The sequence below is a fragment of the Hydractinia symbiolongicarpus genome, chromosome 10 (genome assembly GCF_029227915.1).
Source record: "Hydractinia symbiolongicarpus strain clone_291-10 chromosome 10, HSymV2.1, whole genome shotgun sequence".
In the NCBI taxonomy this organism is placed as follows: domain Eukaryota; kingdom Metazoa; phylum Cnidaria; class Hydrozoa; order Anthoathecata; family Hydractiniidae; genus Hydractinia; species Hydractinia symbiolongicarpus.
The window spans coordinates 8,888,021-8,912,216 of NC_079884.1; the positions used below are offsets into that span (position 1 = coordinate 8,888,021).

Sequence of the window (24,196 nt, forward strand, 5' to 3'; positions counted from 1 at the left end):
TTAAAAGCATATTTTGAAAGCATCACAAGGATATTAATGACAACAACATCAACAATGATGCAACAATGCAACATATTTAAAGAAATTTTATAGCAGCTGAAAACACATTCATCTATATTTCATTTTTATACTTACTTAAATTAAAAAGTTTAGTGAACAGGTTGACATAAGCAACAAGGTATTCTTCTGAGAAGGAGTCTTCAACTGCAGATTTAAAGATCTTATAGAAACTGTCCTCATGTTGTTTAAAATATTGAAGAAAGATGACAACCGTTTTTGTATGATCAATTAACCGTCCCATGAACTGCATCCAACTTATCAACACTTCTTCTTGAACCACGCTAAAAATACAATGATACATATGATACATTGTTGTGATAAAATCTACATGGAGGAGTTAACATACTGTCAAAGTGTCCACCAAATTAACAAAATGCTAAACATCAAATTAAGTCTCAAGGTACTTTTTTAAAAGATTAACATGAGAAATTTTTTGTTAAAAGTTCATGTGTCCCAAGATAAAACTTTAGGATATTAGCAACAGGTGTGTGCATGATTTTGTGAGTCAAATTAAAAAGAATTTATATGGAGAAACAGGTTTTGAAATTTACTGATCTATAACCTACCAATCTATAACCTGGGCTAGGTATAATTTTCCAAAAGACTTTGTGCTTGCTTTGTTACCACAAAAGTTTCTTCCAATGAAAGTTTCTTTTTTTAAGTGTTGCGAGAAGGGTGTGTACCCACTAAGTTATATAACAAGGACGTTGGGCAAATTACTTTAGGGGAAAAAGGTTTACAAAAACTTGCATCAAACACAATTTTGCGTAAAAAACCTTCCTGAAAATTAAAAATCACTTTGTTTGCGAGGAAAAACCTCGCAAATGGCAACAATTCTTCTTTTCTTCTTCTTTTCTCTTGCTATTAGAAATCAAAAGTTAGCATCTATTACCGTTTCAAGGAATCAGGATATTCAAGAAACGTTTGTAGCACCAAAGAAGTATGAACACAGCAAACGTTACTGTAGTCGATGATTAGATAAGAAATAAAAGTTCTTTTTCTGGGTGAAAAAACTTTCATATATTGCTTATTTATAATGTCGAGAGAAATTGCGAAAATGACGTGAAAAACAAGAAAGTTTCTGCCTACAAAAGTTTTTGCACTTAAAGTAGATGTTTTGAAACCGAGTTTCAGTTGGGTATATTCTTTAAAAGGCTTAGCTACACAAAACGAAGACGCCTAAATAGTAACCGTGATTAGCAAGATGGAAAAAGACTTATGGATTTTTCTACTGGCTAACAACTAGGGGGGGATTTTTATTAAAACAAACAAACATCATATCTGAAGTCACACTAAGTGTGAATAAAAAGTGGATTTATCATTGAGAATTTCTCATACAAATCCTTAAGTTCAACTTGTAAAAGTACCTTTAGAGTCCCTTTAAGCTGTATTGGGAAATAAATAATAAATAGTATGTATTATTGAAAGTTTTTTTGCAAGCCAACTAACAAATTCAAAATTGCAAGGTGTTTAGCAAAAAGTCACAAGGCCAGGTACAATGGTGTAAACCAGCACCATTTTAAAAATGTTTTAATTTCGTCTCTACATTATAACAATTAATAAAGATTGAATGTATAGCATTGTGCAGGTCAAAGGTTATAAAAATAAAAAATATTAGAAGTTTTGGTAGCACACCAAGGGGTTTGTTGAAAACTTACCTTCCATCCACAATTTCCCTAACCATCCATTTATCAATAACCTCTAGCATTCGTATAAAGACAACAATTTCTAGTTTATCCTGACCCGGTTGGTCACAACATAATAACGTCAACATTTCAGAATGGTTTGAGATATGGGAGGCAACATGATCTACCCAGAATAAACAAAAGGTTGATTTTCCAACCGCTTTCAAATTTTCAAACTCTGTCTGAAAATTTTCTTGCATCCATGGTAGTAACTCAGCACAGATATCAGCCAAGGTTCGGATAGAACGTTTTAACGAAGCTGCATATGTTATAAATGGTGGCTCTAATTGGAAAGAGTGATAAAAATTATTAAAATACGAAAAAAACCTTTAAAGAGATCAACGGCTGGTGCTGTTCTGGAAATTAAATTGGGGAATCAGCCTCCCTGCAGCAGTAATTAAAATTTTGTTATATCAATCCTGAGAAAATAAATTGTTAATTAATTAAACTTTATAGAATGTGTAAAATGTATAGAATTTGATTTTTACGAGAGTGGCAACAGAAGCTTTGAAAAAATTCCATGACCAGTGAGCAAAGCAAAAAAAAATTTTTTTAAGGTTATAAGGTAAATAATAATAAACCTCATGGTCACAATATCATTAAGTTAAGAAGATGAGCAACAGTAAACAACTGAAAAGTAGGTTGAAATAAAAAACTGGTGTATCAGTTACGTAAAAAAAAATCTTGATGCAGGCACATAAAGTTAATTTGAGGGTTGTGCATAATTTATTTCCCAAAAACCCAGGTCAAACTTACTTTTTTTCATCGCATATTTAAAAATGATTACATCAAAGATTAGGGTGGCACAGATTCAAAACGTCATAATTTTAGGAGAATTTAGGAGTTAATAGGGTAAGATTTTAGGAAATTTTGTCAAAATATTAGAAGGAAATGAAGAGCTACTGCTAATCAAGCCTTTCCTCTCTGAATGTCAGAGGCCGTTGTCACATAAAACATAAACACAAAAAATCAATGCTGCCATATACAATTTTAGTAGATTTTAGGAGGTGTGGTCGTCCTGAAAATGTGTTCACGTATTAAGTAAATAAAATTTTGTTTGTCTCACAAGAGTGTAAGTAAACATTAAATATTGTTGAGTTTAAAGTCAAGCTAACTTTTAAACAAGCTTAAGAATAAGCAAGAGCCACTATTTTTTTAACTAAATTTGTTGATATAATTTAGAAATCAAAATCAAATTTTGAAGGACCTCAATTTTGTCTATTTTAAATGTGTAGAGAGACACGGCATGATTAAACAAGTGCTTCACTAGACTCTCAACACTAATGTAAAAACATGTGCATGTTAAGTGAATGCTCTGCCTCAACTCATGAAAATAATACAAAGATTATGAAGTTTATATTTAATTCTTACCATTACAAGTGATATCCAGATGGGAAGAAACAACATTGCTTATACCAGCTGTAATCATCTCTGCGATGTGTGCATTCTTTTTACCAGCATATATTGTTAATTCATGAAATAATAAGGGTATAAAAGCGGAATTTGTTTTAGCTTCAAGCTGATTCCATTTCTTCATGGCTTCCTTAAAACCAACTGGTAAAACTAATGAAAACAAAATAGTTTTGATTTAAATATTGTAACCTTGGTGACTACTGGTTGATTACTTGTCAACTGTTTATAAGTTTTTTTTTCTTTCTGTTTTTCTTTCTTAAAAAAAACAACAACAACAGAACATAAAGAAAATGCATATAGCATACCCTTTATAAGACCATTAGTGGTTTCGTGTGAACTATTCAGTCCAGTTTCTGGTTCAGGCAAATCAATCCCAACAATATCCATGTAAAATTCAAACTGCTCTTCAGATAAATCCCCCTCGTCAAATGTTGCTTGCTTGATTATTAGCTCTCTGGCAAGAAAAGTGTAAAACATGTATAAGAAATAAAATAGGTAAAAAACTGAAAAAACAAACAAACTGATATTTTTTGACATTATTAAATAATAATTATTGAAAATTTATTCTTATAATAATTAATGCATGTTCTAATAATGAGCACATCATATTGCAGAATTGTAGGTTACCTAACAACCGCCCTCGAAAATTTTTGACAACGTTATATAAATATCATCACGTGGTCCATTATTGGCAAGTTTTATGAACAAAACATCACCTGGGCATAAGTTATAGAGGTTGAGCATCAGATTTACAAAGTCTTGACAACACCCAGAAAAAATATGGTAGATAGTAGAAAAATACATACTTTGACTTTTCGACTTCAACTTGCAACAAGTAAATGATATCAAGGAGAAGTGTTTTCAGCCCTTCTCCATTGGTGATTTTCTCCTTCTGTTCCAGTACATACTTTTTAATTAACAACCACAAGAACATAACCAACCCATCTGCAACCATGTATGGGGTAAAATGCAGAGCATTCTCGCAACTGAAGAGTTTTGTGACAAGTGTTATCAAGTCAGAGCAGAAACGAATAACAGTATTCGGATCTTCGGAAACACTCGGCATTACATTTGAAATATTATTTAGTTCTTTTGCTTTGTCCTCTTCAGAGATATCATTAGAATGTGCAATCTAAAAAAGAAAACATAAAAAAAAGTGAAAGGTGATTTTTTTTAAATAATGCTTCATACATTATCAATCTACACTGATACTAATAAAATTCCTTCGCATTTCTCTTTAATATCATTGTGATGGTAGACTATGTCTTAAATTGGTGAAAAAATGTATGTACTATTGCACTACAGTGTAATCAATCACCTTAAAAAATACTTAATTTTCCTAATATCAAAAAAGATAACAAATAGAAAAAAAAGGAAATAAACATATCCAGTTTGGGAGTTACAGATGTGACAATATAGGGTAACAAAATACTTAGTGTATTACACATAAGCGACATGAAACTTATTTCTGAATAAAATACCATAGCAGCGAGAAATTTCATGCTTCTGTAACAGGTTACATGTTTCAGATGACATGACATTTCATGCAAGCAAGATCTAGTGACTGTCTTCAGAACGGGCATTAAATCTTATGCCAGCATGAATATAACAGATTTTTGCATATATTTCAATATTATACTTTCATCTTGGCAGATCATTCCAAAAGTTGTTTACGCTGCAGCTTGTGTTGTAACCTGTACAATATGGTATTGTGCTGCAACATCATCATAACTTTGGAAGGATTTCGCACCCAAAAATGATATTAATCAGACGGAATAAAAGCGCCAGCATGAATTCTATATCGGCAATGACGTATCCAGAGTATTTTTGGGACTACCGATTTCTTATACCCAACTTTTGGTTAGGTTATTATGCCCGTGAGATACGACCATGGTTGGTGCCAAAGTGAAAATTGTGGGGTTTGAGGTTCCTAAATCGCTGAAAAATGGCTTTGCGGCACTCAAAACAGCAAAATTTTGTACAGTTATTACTTGCATTCTATTATATAATTTTTTATATTTTTCGTTTTTAGTCTTTGTTGCTGATAAATACCTGTTCACAGAATTAATACTTACAATATAAATATATAAGCCACCTGTTATTTATATAATGGGGACACAACACGACACAACACGGTCTGTTCATTGTAGATTTATTTGAGAACCTGTTCAAAGTCATATTCCATATTTTTCTTTACTCTCTTACGGTAGTGATGGTTTATTAAACTCGCTAAAGGAAAAAAGAAAACTTCCCATGTTTCATAACCTGTAAGGGGTTCAGCAAACTTGCAAAGGAAAAGAGAAAATTTGGAGGTGTTTCGAAAAGGTTTTTAACCATTTACCACGTGTCAAGGCCTCAAAATGGTGGTCAATATAAAGTGTTATTAAATCTGCTACATTTGCCAAACTTGTTTCCAGGACTTTTTTCTCCTAATGTTTAACTGGGAAAAAGAGGAGACGTAAACGTCAGGAAAGAACAAAGCTGCAAAATTTTTATTTGACCAATTTTGAACATCGTGTACAAAATAGATAATAAAAATCCTGTTTACTTTTGTTTAATCCTGTTTAATCTCCAGGGCTGTATTGATTTCAAGGAAAAACCGTTCACTAGCCTACGTTCGAGGTAGCGATGGGTCTATATCATAGGCTGAAGCTATTGTTCACTCGACTTATTTTGAAATGGCCGAGTGAGTAAAGATGGTGGTAGGCTCGTGAATTCAAAACATTCAAATGTTACGAATGTGATCCCATGTACATCAAATATCGTAAATCTCCAAATAAACGCATCCCATCTTTTAAACGCCTCCCTCTAATAAACGCCCCCCTTAAAATCCGAAATATTTTATAAATGCCCCCCTCTTTTAAACGCCCCACTCTATTAAACGCCCTCCCTCGAGAGGGGCGTTTTATAGAAGCACTTTTAATAAACCCCTTAATAAATCCCTACTGGCAAAGGGGTCAACCCCTATTATGTAATAGCTTATAGATGATACAAGAGAAGGAATAGAAACCAATTAATGACGAATTTTTTTTTTTAAGAAATTACAGGAAACTTCTGGTATAAAGACTTTTTTTGGTGAATAAGTTCCAAGGTTTTGTAAATGTCCTTTCATTGATGTAGCTGCTCGTCCAACACACATGAAATCCGTTTGGATTTGGTGAAACAATCAAATTTACCAGAAACGACCAAACCAATTTTGTGCTTACGTTTACTCATCACTGTCACATTTATAAAGTTGTTTGGGTCAGCGTTCAAAAAATGATAGACGGTATCAAATTGAAACCATATATCGTTTTTTCCAGAGCTAAACAAGAGTCAGCTGCATTAAATGAAGAGTTCAAAACAAAATGTATCGTTGCATCATCAGGCAATGGTTAGATGAACGAGGAACTTACGCTACAGTGGTGCAAACAAGTTGTTGGATCTTTCTCCTTCGGTAAAAGGCATCTTGTGTGGGATACATTCGAAGCTCATATGACCGACGAGGTTAAAGTTTCATTGAAAAAAATGAAAGTCGAAAGTGCTCTAATTCCAGGTGGGTGTGCAAAGTACATTCAGGCCCCAGATGTGTACTGGAATAAACCGTTTAAAGGGTTTATTTCTGATATGTACGATGAATCGTTGGCTAAAGGTGTCCACCAATATACGGTAGGAGGAAACATGAAACAATCCCCCCGACGTACAGTTGTAGAATGGATTTTATGTGCTTGGGAAATGATAAAAAAAGATCTCATTACTGATTCATTTAAAGGTTGTGCCCTAAATCTAAAAAACGACGGGAGTGAAGACAACAAGATTCATTGCTTTAAAAGTACCCAACCTTGTTCTGCCAGTGCATCAGTTTTGGAAGACCAAACTAAGGTGGTAAATAATACCAATGCTAATGAAATTAATCCATTCAAACCTACCGATTCTGACATCGAGGATGCGAATGATCCTGGTAATCTTCTAGATGAAGATGAAGAAGAAGATGATTTTTTAAATGTTGTGGTTAAGAAATATAACTGAAATTAAATAAACGCCTCCCTCCTTTAAACGCCTCTAATAAACGCCCCCTCAAAACTCAGAAAATTAAATAAACGCCCCAGGTGTTTATTTGGAGATTTACGGTACAAGCAGTTTAATTGTTTTGAAGGTTCGCCAATTTGCTGAAGAAAAAAATACTACTTAGAGTTTATATTTACTTAATTTACTAGTTTTTTTCTTTGCATTTTTTATTTTTTTGGGATAAGAATTTGGGATCCCATACCGGTAAACCAGTAGCAAAACCTCTCTGGATACGTCGGTGATCAGTACATAAACTTTATGCTGGCATCAGTTTCACGTTGTTTACATGTAGTACCATACTCTTGAAATATGAAAGACAACTGGAAAGCATTAATACATACATTAATAGTAGCTATATCTTCTTTTAAAAGCTGCAAATATGGCATCCATTTGAGATACTGTAAGTAGGGTTCCTGATCCACTGAAAGCTAAAATAAGAGATGCACATTTTTTTTAAAAAACAATTTGACTTATTTTTAAATTAACTTTTTTGTTATTTTGGGATTACAAAGTCTCCCCTATTGTCAATATTTGTTTTCAATAAATGCTTTCAATAATTAGATGAGTTGTCAATCAATTAGCTAATTAAGCAGGTACTGCATAATATAATAATGTTAAGTTCTAAGCATCATCTGTTCCTATTAGAGAATGTTAGAAAAATTTATACTTGCCGCATTTGAAGGTAATTTTATGTTAAAAAAATTACGCAGCATTGAAATTATTTTGTGCTACTCGCAACTAGAATCCAATAATGCATTAGGTATTATTTTTAGCTGTGAACATCTATATGTTATTCTTAGCTGATGTTGCAGTAACATGCTAAACAGTTTTAAATGATAGCACAGAAAAACATGATACCTCCGTGAAATCCTTTATTGCTAATAATGTTGTTGCTGGTACAGGTAATTTTTTCAACATCTCCCACATACGCAAGAATGTGTTTCGTGTACCCAAAACATGAACTAACTGATCGCAACTCTGATCACTAACTTCTGCTAGTATATTCGTTGTGAGCTTCATAAACGCGTAATAAAACGAGATGTAATCATTCTCTGATGAATGCAGCAGTAGATTTGTGGCCTAAAAGATTAAGACTCTTTAATAATTAAGTGTTCATTAGATTTAACATAGATTAGTCTGTGGAAGAATTTACAAGATATTTTTGTGCATTCTAAGTGTATTTTTGAATTATTCTTTAAGGGATCCAAAATAAGTCTGTGTGCAATCATTTTAAATAGAAAAAATATGGGTATTAATTGGGTACACAATTTTTTTTCAACAATTCTAGTTTGAAAAAAATTTTGTTTAGTGAAGTTTTCTTAGAATTATTAGTAAAAAATTTTAATTTTATAACACCAAAATATTTTAAGGTATTAAAGGTGGCAATAACCCTTCTAAAAAAGGTTAAACATTATTTTCAGACTATATCAATATTTTTCTATTATAACCCTCTTGTCACGATTTTAATATAATACTATTATCTTTCGCTAAAACTATTCAGCTTCAACAATTCCTTTTTAAAGTCTAAACATCAAAAATAATTATTTCAGCTGATTATGCTACGTACATGTAAAATTACACAGAAAAGATGACGTAATAATTAAAGAAGAACATTAATAATAACATCAAAAACAACAGAAATTTATCATGACTCACATAGTACCCACTGCAACTTCTGGATTTGGTTAAATAAAGTTCATTTTAAAACAGAAGCAGATGAAGAATCACAAGGTAGTATGAAGCTAGAGCTCGTCAAAGCAATTTTTGTTTCTTATTTATCATACATTTTTAACTGTAAACTTCTGCTGACTCAGCATTTTAGATAATAAGTCCAAATCATTTTTACACAACTTAAGGTCCATATTTTCAAGAAATAGTGAAGAATTCCATACATAAAACACTGAGTAAATAATGCAGCTGTTTGCACAGCTAAAAAAAGGGTACTAACTTAAAAGGTTTTTAAGTACACCTAGTCTGACTTAAAGGGAACCTATAACGTAAGTCTAACATCATTTTATACCTAAGATTCCCTTTAAAGATTTTCAAGTCTAGTCTGATTTCAAGGTTTTCATGGTCTGACAGAAAAAAAAATTGACAAAAAAAAGTTGCACAGGTTTATCCTAAAACAAAAGTTTGTAAACATTTGTACACATCATTCTTACCTCAATATCTAAATTAACTCGATTGCCTATAAAAACATCGTAGAAATACGGATTCGGATTATCTGGCATGACTTCAGGACTCTTGATCAAGTTATTTTTGAAAATCTCATGCTCGCCAAAAAAACTTTCTGCATACATAGGCATGTACTTCTCCTCTGATGTGTCATACGATAAAACATTATGTTGAACCTAGCAAAAAAAAGGACGATAGAAAAGAGACATAAACACTTTTGAAGACAAATTTGCAAATCCAGAATACAGATTTTTGAACAATTCAAAAAAGTCTAAATCTTTGTACATTAGTTTAGGTTTCATGTGCATTGTAGCAAGCATTATCACTTTTCACCTTAGAGTTTCTTGTAAAACAGGGAAAAAATTTGAAGAAGCTAATTTAATTAAAAAATTTTTAATAGTTCCTCACTATAAGGCTAGGAAAACATTTCAATTACAAAAAATCACAGAGAAATATATTTTTCTAAATTGAAATTTTTGTTTTTAAGATTTACTTTCTCTTTGTTTTATTAGATTTCAACTAAATCTTAAAGGATTGAAGATTCGTCTTAAAACATGGCATGGTCTTCTTACATGGTCTTCTTCAAAAAAATATTCCCCCATCCTGAGAGTCAAACAGAAAGTTCAAAGCCACTCATTATTGTTTATTATATATTAGCATAGTTTTCATTATATATAAAAAAAGCTAATTTTAAACAAACATTACCTGTGTGGATAAAATATCAGATGGTGGTTCTGAATAATGATGTATGAAGAAATTAAAAATCAACATCAAATAACTACAATGTGGTGGAGATACAATGATATTTTCTGCCAGTAATGTAACTCCTCTCAAGCATTGTAAAAAGATTTCTTTTTTGTCGCTTGCTGGAAGTAATTGGAATAAAAGACACAATACTTGCATGTATTCAACGTTGACATCTATGAAGAAAAAAAAAATTGTTAGCAGTAACAGTTTTTGTAGATGCATTATAAGAATTTCTTGTCTTGTAAGTTGTTAACATATAAATTTAATTTTTACTTTATATAACGGAATATGTTGAAGGACAGGAAAAAGGGGTAGATATGAAATAAAACACAAAGGAAGCTATCTGCATTATTTAGTTGTTTTTCTGTCAATTATGGGGGCCTATTATATGGGGTTGGTAACTCATCTCAAACTGTAATGGGAAAGGGGTGGAATAAGATGTAAAAAAAAATCATAAATTATTTAGCTGGGAGGAAATCTATTAGCACCAGAGAGTAATTAAAAAGTTATCATCAAGAACAAAAAAATGAAAATTCACCAATTTGTTCCAAGAATTCAAAATTTCTAGAGCAATAAAAAACCAAAAATATGAGAAATATGCAATTGCATTTTATTTATAAAAAATGGATTTCATATACATCACAAGTAAAGTAACTCAATAACATTTTATAATATTACTTCAGATTTACTTCATTATTTTCCTAAATTGTAAAATTTCCAGGTTATTTGTAATCCTGATAAAGAACACACGTAAGAAGTTTGAACATATTAAAAACAATAAACATACAATTTTTGTTGTTTTCGCTCACTGCATTGATCAAAGATGTTAGGAACAAGTTCCAAGCTTGAGTTGCATAAAGTCGTTTTTCAGATTTTTCTTTGTTTGCAAGCTCCAGTAACGCAACTCTTGCAAAAATTGACAGCACATATCTGCTAAACTTTAATGGCCATGTGTCAGGTTGAGATGGATCCAGACTTAGTACTCTCAAAAACTTCTTCTGTAGGATGAAATAATTAATGAAAATTAAAAGAAAAATTAATTAAATGATTTAAATGAATTAAATCATTTAAATCATTTCTGGGTAGTTAGACTTTAAAGAGACATCTTAGAGGTTTATAATGTCAATATTAATAAAAATTATCTTATTTTTCTGTCAGCAGTGTTAAAAGTTATAATTTTAAAGGGTAGAACATGTTAAGAATGAAATGTGTGTACTGAACTTCCAATACTATTTACTGGTGATAAAACATGTGCATCTGATAAAAGTTATGTGATCAAGACTAATGTTTTTATTATATATCAAGATTATATTATATAGATTAGATATTATTATGCATCAGGATTAGAATAAAAGGAATATAGGACAAGACCTTGCACTTCCACATGGCACACAATATTGATTATTTCAAAAATTTTTGATACCAAAACTTCAAGGTAATAACAATCCTATCATTAGCAGGACAAGTGTGGTTATAAATATGTTAAAGCAAAAACTGCTGGACAATTTTATAACAATTTACAGCAACTCTAAAATACAAAGTATTTCTACAATTTTGTAACAAAATACACTGAAGTTTGGAATGTTGCTTTTTTACGAAAAATATGAGGATATTTAACCTTTGTAACTACGGGTGGCCCAACCAGGATTGTTTACTTCCATTCACAAAAAATAACCAAACAAAAAATAGTTTTACCAAGTTGGTATCATCAAGATCTTTATCTGTAATGATAGTACAAAGCATTTTTGTGACATGTGCAACAACCTCATTCTTCTCGTTGTCACTTTCTTTCAGGAGATTGGCTAGTTTTGTTATTTTTTGCTCAGAAAATGCGGATGTTATCGTCTCCTTAAAACCACTTGTGCTGCAGATAGGAAAGAACTTGATAGTAAAATCCAATAAACTGCCAGCAAGCAACGTGAACTATAAAAATTTGAATAAATGTTAATTATTAAGATTTTTGATTAAATTCAAATCTACAGAAAATACGCCAATGTTAAAACACATTATTATTACCAACTTAATCAAATCTTGTTCAGCAAAACATTGTCAAACAAACTAATGGTTTTTCGGCAGTTTAAAAACTTGGCTATACCATTGTAATGTCATAAGTTGTGCATTGAAATGACTGTTAATATTTTCCAACACAGGGTTCGAATTAGAAAAGTAAAGTCGGTTTGCAAAAATTTCAACGCTCTGTAACGAAGTAAACCACCATCTAGATCGCCATTCTTTGTTCTTAAACTTTGAAATGCAATCTAAAATAGCTTTTCTATCATTCTTCCTTCTTTAACTTTTAAAATGCGATCTAAGAAAGCATTTCAATCATCACTTAAAAATATTCGATTCACAATTTTATCATTTTCTTTGCAAAGTGATTCGCAAAAGTGGCATTTCGATTCACAAATTGCGAATTGCGAACTGCTAATTCGAACCCTGCAACATGTTCTTCAATAACAATAATATGACAAAACCCATGGCTAATTTGACCAGTCAAAAAAAAATTACTGAAACCTTCAGGCACTCACAATTTCACCAGACTGGGCAAATGCATCTTCTTTCTTCATTTCACTGGAAGTATCATCTAAGGTTTTGTCTGGATCAGAGATCGACTGTACAAAGAAATTTCCAAGCATTGAGCCTTCCTCTGCAGAACTTTCTTCTATAAGCATAATATTAACAGACTTAGACTATAATATTTTATTACACTCTATAATTTTACAACCCACTCTTCTTTTGAAATTACAATAGTTCAATAAAGGTGAAAGGTATATTGAAATCTGTTTTCCAAAAAATGACTGAACCATAGTAGAGAATCAAACCTTAAAATGGATATAAAATATAATAAAAAATAATAAAAAATGCAGATATGGTAAATAAAACTGTAATATTTGAGTTTATAGCTAGTCTGAAACAATGCAACTACAAATAGAACATACAAACAATAAAATAAATCTATGAAATTGATACCTTATGCAAGGTGACCAAATGTTAATCACTTTTTCAATGTAAATTTTGAGAGGGGATCTAATAGCAGTATTTTGCATTGTGATTGTAAATACTGCCTGAGTGAATTTCTTAACTTGATACGATAGGCAAAAAATCAAACCTTCACTGCTATTATCAGTCTTCTTATTTTTTCCTGATTTATCAATACTTTCTTCTGTCTCCAACTGATTCGCAAGCTTTGATAACACAATTCCCTAAAATGAATTTCAATTCAGTGATGAAGTAAAAGTGTGATTTAAAATACATGCAAACTTGTTTTTAGCAAAAAGAGATTTGAATTAGAAACAACTGACATTTTGTATTCGAACTGATTTGAAAAATATTGCACAAAAATATGAACAACATATAACATCTCCTGAGCATCAATGTAAGACATACTTTTTCATTTGCAGCAAAGAAAAGGTCAAGCAATAACTCTGGAATAGGAATTAATGTTAATATGAATTGAAGTCGCTGCACAGCTCCAGTCTTTGCAAAAACATCAAAAGTTTCCTGTTTTGTAGAAATAATAGAATCTCCAGTTGCTTCTATTTTCAATTCGTCAGCAAGATTTGACAGTAACAGAATGACGCGAGACGTCATGGTGACTAGCATAATGTTTAAACCTTCAAACCTATTAACAAAGCAAGAGAAATTAATTAAAAGAACTTTGAAACTATGAAAATTGTTTATGCAAGTTATAAAAACAATGTTCTTACCATTTCCAGTTGGAATTAACTTCATCTTTTTTTGTTTTAAAATCAACATTAATCATGCACTTTAAGCTATTTAATATGATCACAACTGTTTTGACTTCTAAGTTTCGACTGATATAATTGTCTAGTCTTGGCGACATGGATAAGATTGAAGATACATTGTCGAAGATTGCCAACTACAAATACATTAAAAAAGCCACACAAATTTGTTATATTGAGTTGTGTTAAACTAACATTATATTTTAACTGTCGTCACTACTTTAAATTTTTAAAACAAAAGATTACAATTCATATTTATTATTGGTAATTGGTTGAGATGTTTTAAAAAATTCATCAGTTAACTTACACTGTGCTCTGTTGCTTTCCAACCAAATTTCCTACAAAAGTCCTCCGAGCTCAAGGTAGTCCCATTTAGCAAGGAAACTTCAGTTTTATCAACAGTGTAGTAACCAGATGCCACAAACAAGGCTGCTTTTAAACAACTTTCAACAAGTTGAAAAAGAATGTTTAAACTGTCATTTGTCAGTGATTCCATTATTTGCATTGTGATAAATTCCCGTGTCAAGTTTAATTCTTCTGAAAGCTCTGATAACCTACAAGTAGTAATAAAAATCAGAAGTTTGTTAGAAAACATGCTGATTTCACTCACATAAATGTATTTTTTAGCACAACAATTAGCTCTGATATACAACAGGCCAAAGAAACTTAATTTTTAACTTTAATTACTAAGTGACTATAGTTACTCTTTTTAAATCCTCTTTTTTTCCTATCACTTCTCAATATTTCATTTTTACTTTATTTACAGTCAATTCTTTGCTTACTGTAAAACATGGATTAAACACCTAAAGCCGTTACTAAACTACCGTTCCATAGTATAAACTAGCTTTTTACTATTTATCGTGATTTTATGCATTGGGAAATACATGCCCGTGTTTGTATTCATAAAAACATCATACTTATAAATCATAACAATATTGTTAAAGTGAACAGTAAGATTTATATCATGTGTCATGTGACAAAATACCTTTCAATTATGATTTTTACAGATGTGTAGTTAGTGTTGAACACTTTGTCATAGTTTGATGCCATCTCATTTATACATTCCATTTTTGTCATTCCAGATAACAAAGTTCCCAAGTTTTTACCTTCACGCAACATTTCACTTATGAATTCTTTAAAACTGGAAGATTCACCAAGGCTGAAGAGTTTTAAAAATACCAATTAAATGTTATAGTTTTATACTGGTTATTTAACAGCTGTATGCTAAATGGCTGCATAATAAGATTACCTGTCTTGCAAGAGAAAGCTTGCAGGTGTTTTTGGTGGCATGAATGCTTGATACAGATCTTTTATATCACAAGGTGCTGGTGGCAGATCAACTTTAATGTCTCTGAAAGTAGATGGAACATCTAATTCCTTACATTGAAGAGCCACCAACTCGTCTTTTGAAAAGCAGGCATGAAACTTTAACAATCCTTCTGCAATTTGCAACAACTGAAACTAAGGAAAAACAAAAGACAACATGATGACAATATGACAATCGACAGAAAAATAAGAACATTGGGTTGTGCAAAACAAAAAAAGTACACAACCAAGTATTCCATATTGTAAAGATTACTCACTTGAGACAGTAACAAACCAGATGTTCCATTTTTCAAATGATTCAGACAGTAGAGAAGAATAACTCTGTATGTCTTTTTTACAATAGCTTCACCCTTATAAACTGAAGTAAACACAAAAACAAAAATTAAGATCAAGCAACAAACAACTTTTTGCTACAAGTGTATATATAATCTAGCATTTTATAGTTACGTTACGCCAATTTAGCTTGAGAATACACAATACTAGGCTAAAAAAGTTGCAAGTAAGAAAATATCACACGTTCTTTGACAATGATGTAAGTTGTTATGTTAATCACAGATAATAAAATATATGAAAATTTCCTTTTTTCTTTTCAGTTTGTTAAAGCTAAAAAAGCTATGGAAAGAGAGGTGATGGCCGTAGTGCTGACACTAAATACTTTTTGAAACAGCTACCCTTGGGTGGAAAGTTACCCTTTTCAAGTGGACACAAAATGTGATAAAAATATGATTGCTTGAATTGGTGTCTGAAAAATGCTTTTCTGAATTCTTTTATGACAAAATTTCATATTCATTACGCCCTCTATCTACATAAAGTAAAAAAAGTTATATATTCCTACACGAATCTCCAACTACAGCCACCAAATTTGCTGATAATCCTATCACTTGAGAAATAAACTTGCTTTCCTCTTCACCATTGTCAACAGATAAAATCTTCTCTTCACTAAAATTTAAAAATTGATGTATTACAATTACAACGTTATACAACGTTCATTTTAAGTGGACACTGGTTTATAAACAAATGTTTTGTTCATAAAAAAGAACAACAAAATGACAATTATCTTATTGCCAGCCATACAAATATATATACACAGGCCATTTCGTAAGATTTTAGGCAGGCGTGCGGGAGATCACACGCCTCATACATTCTGCTGTTTTAGCTTAAGGAACAAACAAAGTGCAAGTACCAACAATGTACAACAAGGAATTTCAACCCATATACGAAGAAGTCGTAAGCAGACTTGTTAATTAAACTTTGTTATTACTTGTGGGGCAAACAGATATTTAAATTAAATTAAATTACGGAAAGTCGAACGGCCGCTAATAATAATATTTAATAAACCTTATGTTCGATGAATCAGAAAAATTATTATTTAAAAGAATATTTCGTTATTAAAGAAGTTTTTCTTTCTTATTAGTTATATTATCTTTTAGTTATTTCAACTTAAATAATGCTGAATTTCTTTTAAATTCTCAAAAAGGAGAGCTTACAGCTTTTAATTACAGCAACGTGTTGCGTGTGCGACGAATCGCACGCCTAAACAAGTCTGCACGTGTGTAGGGGCGTGCGCATGCGATCGCACGCCTCTCTCGAAATGGCCTGTATACATATATATATATATTGAATTTATGCTATTTAGCTTTGGTTATGAAGTTTTTTCATAAGTTGATTACAGAAAAAAATAATAGGGAAAAATATTAAAAAAACTAGCTAAACTTTAACATATAGCCAAATTTTAAGGAAGATATGTTTATGAAATAATAATGCAAAAAAACATTCAGAATGTTTATCTTTTAGTTTGACTCAATGAGTTCTTTATAGTCCCACAAAATACTTAGTTCTTTTTCCCTCGTTAGTGCCTTGTGCTTACATTCTTGTCATTTTATTTTTATTCATCTTTGGTATATTAAAAACAGCAGACTATAAAATAAAAATGTCTGAAGTCAAATGTTTACTAGTCAAAAATAAAACTTTATAACATTTTACAGGTTTGCATGCCATTCACACTGCAAATTAAGGTGTTAAATTGACTCAATGTTAGTATTCTGTTGGGTAAGTATAAATGTTTTCTTGTTTTAAAATTGAAAAAAAAGAGATCCAGTAGTTTACCACCAACGTATCCAGAGAGGTTTTGCTACCGGTTTACCGGTATGGGATCCCAAATTCTTATCCCAAAAAAATAAGAAATGCAAAAAAAAAAAAAAGTAAATTAACTAAAAGCTGTAAGTAGTATGTTTTTCTTCAGCAAATTTGCGATCCTTCAAAACGATTAAACTTGTTGGATTTGACATGCATGCAATCACTTTCGTAACATTTGAATGTTTTAAATTCACAAGCCAACCACCTGCTTTACTCACTCCGCCATTTCAAGATAAATCGAGTGAATGATAGCTTCAGTCTATGTTATAGACCCAACGCTACGTCTGTGAACGTAGGCTAGTGAACAGTTTCCTGTCGAAATCAATACAGCCCTGGGGGAAAGATTGATAATCACAATTTCGAGGCCTCGTACACATGGTAAATGGTTCAAAACCTTTTCGAAACGCGTCCAAATTTCCTCTTTCCCTTCGCAAGTTTGCTGAACCCCTTACAGGTTATGAAACATGTGCAAGTTTTCTTTTTTCCCTTTGCGAGTTTAATAAACCATCACTACTGTAAAACAGTGAAGAAAAATATGGAATGTGACTTTGAACAGGTTCGAATAAATCTACAACGAACAGTATTGTGTTGCCATTATATAAAAAACAGGAAACTAACAGGTGGCCTATATATTTTTATTGTAAGTATTATTTCTGTGAAGAAAGTTTTACAGGTATTTATCAGCAACAAAGACTAAGAACAAAAAATATACAAAATTATGTAATAAAATGCAAGTAATGATTGTACAAAATTTTGCTGTTTTGAGTGCCACAAAGCCATTTTCCCAGCGATCTATGGATCTTAAAACCCAGAATTTCCCCTTCTGCACCAACCGTGCTGGTGCCTCGCAGAGATACTCACCTGAGCAAAAGTTGGGTATAAGAAAATGGTAGTCCCAAAAAAACTCTGAATACGTCATTGTATACAATGATATTTATAGAGCCTAAAATGTCTTTTTTTAAAAATGTTCATTTCATTAGGAAAAAATTCATATTTAATTATGCTGCATAAATTATAATTTTAGAAGTGTCTGTAGGCTTCACTACAGAGAACGTGAGTTTAACTTGATACACTTGCAGGTAAATTGAAAAGGCTGTGTTAATTCCAAAATGGCGTATCATGGGAGTGTAAGTAGATGAGCGTTGTGGATCACTATACATCAGATCCAGAAAATATTGTCAGATTAGCTATTAACCAAAATATTTAAATGCCCATAAAAAACATATAGCGTATACCGTCCTATTTACATGATTATCTAAACAAACAGCTCTAGCGATGAACTGGCAACTCCACTTGCCACATATATAACTTTATGGTTTGGACTATAGGCCATCCATAAAAACAAATTTGCAAAAAGGCCGGAAACAAGGCGAGTGTTTCTGCAAGGCTGAGCGAAAACGAAGCCATCAAAAACGCCCTATTTCTGTGATTTGTGTCTTAACTTGGTGATGTGTTTTTTCTAATGTGAGATCTACTGGATTTATATACCTGTAAAGTCTATTTTATGATCAAAATGGTTGGAATACTTAACGACTTGTCTTAAATGGAGCTAGTAGCTGGCTTGAAACATCGAAATGTACCTTTGCTCAAAGCCTGGCATTAGTGACGTTAATTACCAAAGGGAAGAGAGCACACGAAATAAATTTTTTTTATTAAAAATATTCTCCAGCCTTTCTAGTTTCATGAATGATTACAAAGACAGCTTCAACTGTATCATTAAAAACAGTTTATAACCACTTGTGGTTAAATTAAATTTTTTAAAAAAAAGTTAATTAAATGCTGTGGTTTTTTTCCCCGTGTTTAAATTAAATGTGTTTTTTTCTGCCTGTGTGAAATTAAATGTGTTGCACATTTTATTTTAAAATTCTTAACTGTATAAAAGAACATAACATACTCCTGTGAGAAATTTTTAAATCTTTTTTTTCTTAATTTCGAAGAGAGGAAAAAATGTGTGAAAATGTGAATGATTTCATTCATTTTTTTTGCATATAATTTAATTGTTGCCACCAGCTCTCGAGGGATCGGCTTTATATTTGATACAATATGAACACCTGTGACTTCAAATAAACCTTCTGCATTGTCACTGGTTTTTTAAATAAATTTCATTTGAGACCTTATTTCAAGATTTAGAAGAAGTTGTTTTGTAATTTTGTACTACGTAACAGATAGACTTTTTCGGGAATGTCTTTTTCTTGTTTTACTTTTAAAAATCTAAAAATCTAAAAACAACTTTAAACTATTCCAAACAAGCCGTCTCCCAAAAGTTAACAAACAAAACTTGAAACCTTAATATATAAAAAATGACTACCCTCAATATATAAAAAATGACTCCCATTTTTACCATTGTTATAGATAATAACGGAGAAAATATAACCCTGGGAACAAGGTTGGGAATAATAGCACTACAAACAAAATGGCAGACCATTGCAGTAAGGGCAACGTGTGGCACGTGTCAGCGTCTCTTCATCCACTGTTTAAATTTAATTATATGGTATTTACCTATTATAAATTACTTCCTACAATGAACCAAGGTGTTTTGTTAATATATTTAGCACTTTTACACCACTTAAAGAACACTCAAGGGACTGATAAGAGTGAAATAAACCAGGGAAAAAATCGGAAAAAACTCATGCGCAAATATTCTAAAATAGATTTACGCGTGCGATGTGTAGCACACATGTTGTTTTCTTTGTGGAATTCCCTGATACCCTCATTGCACAAAAATTTTCTCCTGCGTGATCTACCAAAGCGATGTTTGGGCTGACTGTTCATAAAGTGTCAAGTTTCAGTGCCGGTGAAAATATTAATATGGTACATGATGGACGTAAGGCCCAAGATATCATGCCATAGCCAGTCATTGTTGTCATTAAAAAGAGAAAGTTGCCGAGAATGGTGAAATCACAGAATTAAGACGTTCATGGAATTTGGTCGGTATACGCTTGTAAAGTGATCGACGATTACGTAAAAAAGCAATATTCATCCCTTGTGTATTTGTCTCATGTTTTTAGTGAATTATCATTTCGTTCCGCGGTTTATCAACTAATCACTAATTTATTTTCACGCATGTTAGCCATTCAATTAGTTTTTATTTCTCTAGGGTTTTATGTAGCATTGTTTCTGTATCTTGTCAAACTAGTTTTTATATCATTTTTTTTTTCTATATAAGGCCTACGTTTTTTCTCATTTTTCGTTCAGTCACTAGTTGACTATGAAGTAGTCGAATCAATCAAGTTTCAATTTTTCTCACTGGCTCACTATTCCAGCACACACTCTTGGCCAGCTGGTAGGTTTTTCGTGTTTTTCTTGTTTGTCTCTTTTCGCTTTTTGCAGGTTTTGTGTGTCTTTGCCCTTTCAGTGTTTGTCGGGTCTTTAGGTTAGTTAATCTTTGTAATCATTTTAATATTTTTAGTTTGAACATTACGTTACACGATCATCATCAAAACTGTGTTGTGTGCGTTGTGAACAGAACCCCCACGTCCGTGCGAGTGGACCTACAACGCTAGCTAGCTAGCTAGCCACTTTCATTTTCTATAGATGACTTGCTATAATCTTTGTTTACATTTTTTTCTATAGGCAAATAGTTTTTTAGGCCGTCATTGAAAATATGTTGTGTTCGCGTCCTCCGACGGACTCACTTTTGGTAATAAAAACCCGAGTCGGTAAGTCGGAAAAAGACCGGGAAAAAATTTCGTGATATATTTTTCAAAAAGAAAATTTTTTTTCCCAGAACTAATTTATGCAAAATTGACAAAAACTCGCGAAAATTAATTTCGGTAAAAATTAATTCCTTTAGGACCCTCCTGTGACTACTGGCAGTTTACATGGTGGCGAAAAATGGTCTTGTGTATCTAGTTAACACAAAGGATCCAGCAGAGCGGGGGGGAGGGGGAAGGGGCAGTTAGGGACAACTGCAAATTAGACTATTCTGCCTAAATAGCCTATGATAGACAAATTAAGCGAAATTTATCTCCTAACTAGTCTATCAACATTAAATTTCCTTATTACAGCCTTCTGGTCCGTGGTCGCACTGATCCTTAAGGTTAAATATAATCTAACAAACCTCCCTCGGATGTAGAAGTATTATTTTCCTAAATGTTATGGTGCGTTTTGAAGATATTGCTTTTAATTTGTTTTGCTGCTAATCCGCATGCGCACAACATTTTTTTCCGGCGTTCTAAAAAACCGCCGAAATAGACTATTTTGATTTAAAAAAAGATGGCGCATGGTTAGGCTATTATATCCTAATTATCATAGACAAAATAAGCTACTTGGACAATCTCGCCCCAGACTTTGTTCTAGTCGATTGGAAACAAGTTTGGTTGGTGGGCACGTTCACATGTATAACTTTTATATTCGCCATGCAAATTCTATGAAATTTGACCTAAGCAAAGCTGACTAAGTCAGCAAGTAGTACAGGAAAAATAGTAGCGCGACCAACAAAGAATGCGAAGATATCGTCGATTAAAATTTTCCATCTCCTAAATAGAATATTCTCTCCAAGTAAAGTATTAAAAATCTCCTAATTCAGCTACTAGCTTACTTAGGAGAAATAGTCTAATTTGCAGTTGTCCCTAGCTAACTGGGGGAGGAGGAGCTGGAATTAAATTTTAACTTCTTAAAACAGTGCACAAAATTCTAAATTTAGGCAAATATTTATTTTCTTTAGATGAAATTCTTTGATTACTGTGATTTGTGCAAAAAACTTTTAAACTTTTGTATAGCTAGCTAGCTAGCTTACATTGGAAGTCGTCTGTTTTGCCTCAGAGCTTACACACGCCAGACTATGTTTAACACAGATCTAAATTATGAGTCTTACGATGTAGTGATAACGTAGCATATCTTGAAAAAATTCTTCTTCCAAGCTTCATCACTAGATGAAGAAGTGGTTGATGACAATCTTTTTAGTATCTCAGGCAGATTGCTCCAACCTTCAATGTCATCCGCCATCTTGTTTGTTTGTGGTGTTCTTTCTACGGCCCTGTACATGGGGCCCACCTACGCCCAGGGTAAACCTAAGGAGATGTAAGGCCTAAATCCACGCGCTTTCATCAACACCCCCAGGATTTAGTGAGTAGCTATTTATAGTTACAGTAGATTCAGTATACAGTTGTGGCGCCGTAGATTAGTGGTTATAGCTCTCGCACTGTGTGCGGGAGACCGGGGTTCGATTCCTCTTGACGGCGATTCAACATGGGCGAGTGAATGTTACCATAGCCCCGGGTTAACCCAAGCCATGTGAGGGAAGATGGCACACTGTGTGGGCCGTTGGATGTTGCCGGGAGTTGTCTAGTAGAGCGCGGGTTCTAATTGGGTCTGCGTAGCTCAAAATGAGCATTAAATACTCTAGGACTCTCCATCTACGCCATGGCCCCTATTGGAAATAATAGGCAGGGTATATCCCTCGATATTTATGAGGCTAGCTATGTAAAATATGCACATCTATCTATCTAGTGCCGTAAATTCAAAAAACAGTGTTGTAGATTTAGTATACAATGATGTAATGCATGCCAAATAAGCATTGTATTTATTCAGCCAATGAGTACGATTTGAAAACGAATGGATTATTTCAGCTAATTGAGCGCTGTATACTGAATCTATGCCACTGCAAACGGTGTTTCATAAATAATTGCTGGGAAGAAGGGTGCAAGCCAAGGACATATATTAATTTTAGTGTACTAACATTGAAATCGGAGCTGTCACGCTATACCAATAACTTCTAACACAAACATAAATACACAATATGGAATATATAGAGAACTACACGTTAAAGTCAATGGATTCGAAGAAGCAATCATTGGTGGACATGTACATGTTCAGATAAACAAGCTATTATTTCCATCAGTAACATTGTTGAAGACTGAGATCAGTTTCTACAATGTTGTACAACAGCTGTAGATACATCTAGAGAACAACCTCGACCCTAGGTCCTGTAGCGTTTTTATATAAGTATACGCATTTACTCAAATCAAAAAACGCTACAAGCAGGATCGAGGTTGGTTTAAAGAAATTACTGCCAGACTCATTGACAATGATATCAGCCAACGCAGTAATTGGGTGAACAATAATTTAACGACGGGAATTTATTCACTCTTTAAATTTAAATACACAATCTTGGTACATATCAACCATTTTTTGCTGTTTTAGGAACTGTGACCATGACTGCTCAAAACAAACAAGGTAAAGTGTTAGCCGTATCTCCATCATTAAGGAAATTTCTGAGACCCCAGACTACAAAGGGGCGGGAAATGTATTTTCTGTTTTTGTTTTTAAGGATGCTGTTCGTTATACATGGATTCTCCATGTATAACGAACAAATTATTTGTCAACAATGAGCACGGTAAGAAGGTGGTCACCCCTTGGTAATTCTTTCTACAAGTAGAAGGCTCTTTTGCACTGATTATATACCGTAATTTCATCCAATTCTGACTACTAAGAGTGTATGAAATGTCATGGAATGACAGTAAAATCACTTATCAAGTAGAAGTAGAGGGTCCAAACTGATTTGTCAGTCAACTTTTGTTAGCAATTAAAATGGAGATTAACTGTCATGGTTACGTAATGTATAAAGAATGGGTAGTAAGCCAAGAAAATTGTTTTGGTAACACATTTTTTTTATAATTTTCCATTTTTACTAACTGATTTGTCTTTTAATTGATCTTGGAGTGCTTGAATTTCTCAAATTAGCTTCCTCTTCACAAAAAAAAATTAACCAATCATTTTTGATGTTTATCAACAGGTGATGATAACCTTACCTCTATATCCACATTTGCATTTTAGATATGAAATCATTGCTAACGTTTCTACCATGTCCTTTTATCTGCAACTGAGAATGTACATCTTTAGCGATCACCAATAGTAATGGAG

General features: G+C 32.5%; 1 protein-coding gene across 2 annotated transcripts in view; it reads right to left on the minus strand.

Annotated features, from left to right (window-relative positions):
- Positions 1–22,333, minus strand: part of LOC130612725 (E3 ubiquitin-protein ligase UBR4-like) — a 67,686-nt gene extending 45,353 nt beyond the window's left edge. The window contains exons 1-21 of one of the 2 annotated variants that reach the window (XM_057434073.1): positions 22,149–22,333; positions 16,032–16,135; positions 15,454–15,554; positions 15,120–15,331; positions 14,856–15,029; positions 14,178–14,424; positions 13,835–14,007; positions 13,515–13,749; positions 13,237–13,330; positions 12,656–12,789; positions 11,823–12,050; positions 10,915–11,125; positions 10,086–10,300; positions 9,368–9,556; positions 8,064–8,285; positions 7,547–7,633; positions 3,965–4,290; positions 3,464–3,612; positions 3,117–3,308; positions 1,719–2,028; positions 136–341 (exon numbers count right to left, since the gene is read on the minus strand). In XM_057434073.1, coding sequence (XP_057290056.1) covers positions 136–341; positions 1,719–2,028; positions 3,117–3,308; positions 3,464–3,612; positions 3,965–4,290; positions 7,547–7,633; positions 8,064–8,285; positions 9,368–9,556; positions 10,086–10,300; positions 10,915–11,125; positions 11,823–12,050; positions 12,656–12,789; positions 13,237–13,330; positions 13,515–13,749; positions 13,835–14,007; positions 14,178–14,424; positions 14,856–15,029; positions 15,120–15,331; positions 15,454–15,554; positions 16,032–16,135; positions 22,149–22,318 — 3,979 coding nt within the window. In that variant the 5' untranslated portion in view covers positions 22,319–22,333. Of the gene's footprint in view, positions 1–135; positions 342–1,718; positions 2,029–3,116; positions 3,309–3,463; positions 3,613–3,964; positions 4,291–7,546; positions 7,634–8,063; positions 8,286–9,367; positions 9,557–10,085; positions 10,301–10,914; positions 11,126–11,822; positions 12,051–12,655; positions 12,790–13,097; positions 13,155–13,236; positions 13,331–13,514; positions 13,750–13,834; positions 14,008–14,177; positions 14,425–14,855; positions 15,030–15,119; positions 15,332–15,453; positions 15,555–16,031; positions 16,136–22,148 lie in introns of those variants that run through there. The other variant, XM_057434074.1, reaches the window with a different exon arrangement.
- Positions 22,334–24,196: the final 1,863 nt, after the last annotated feature.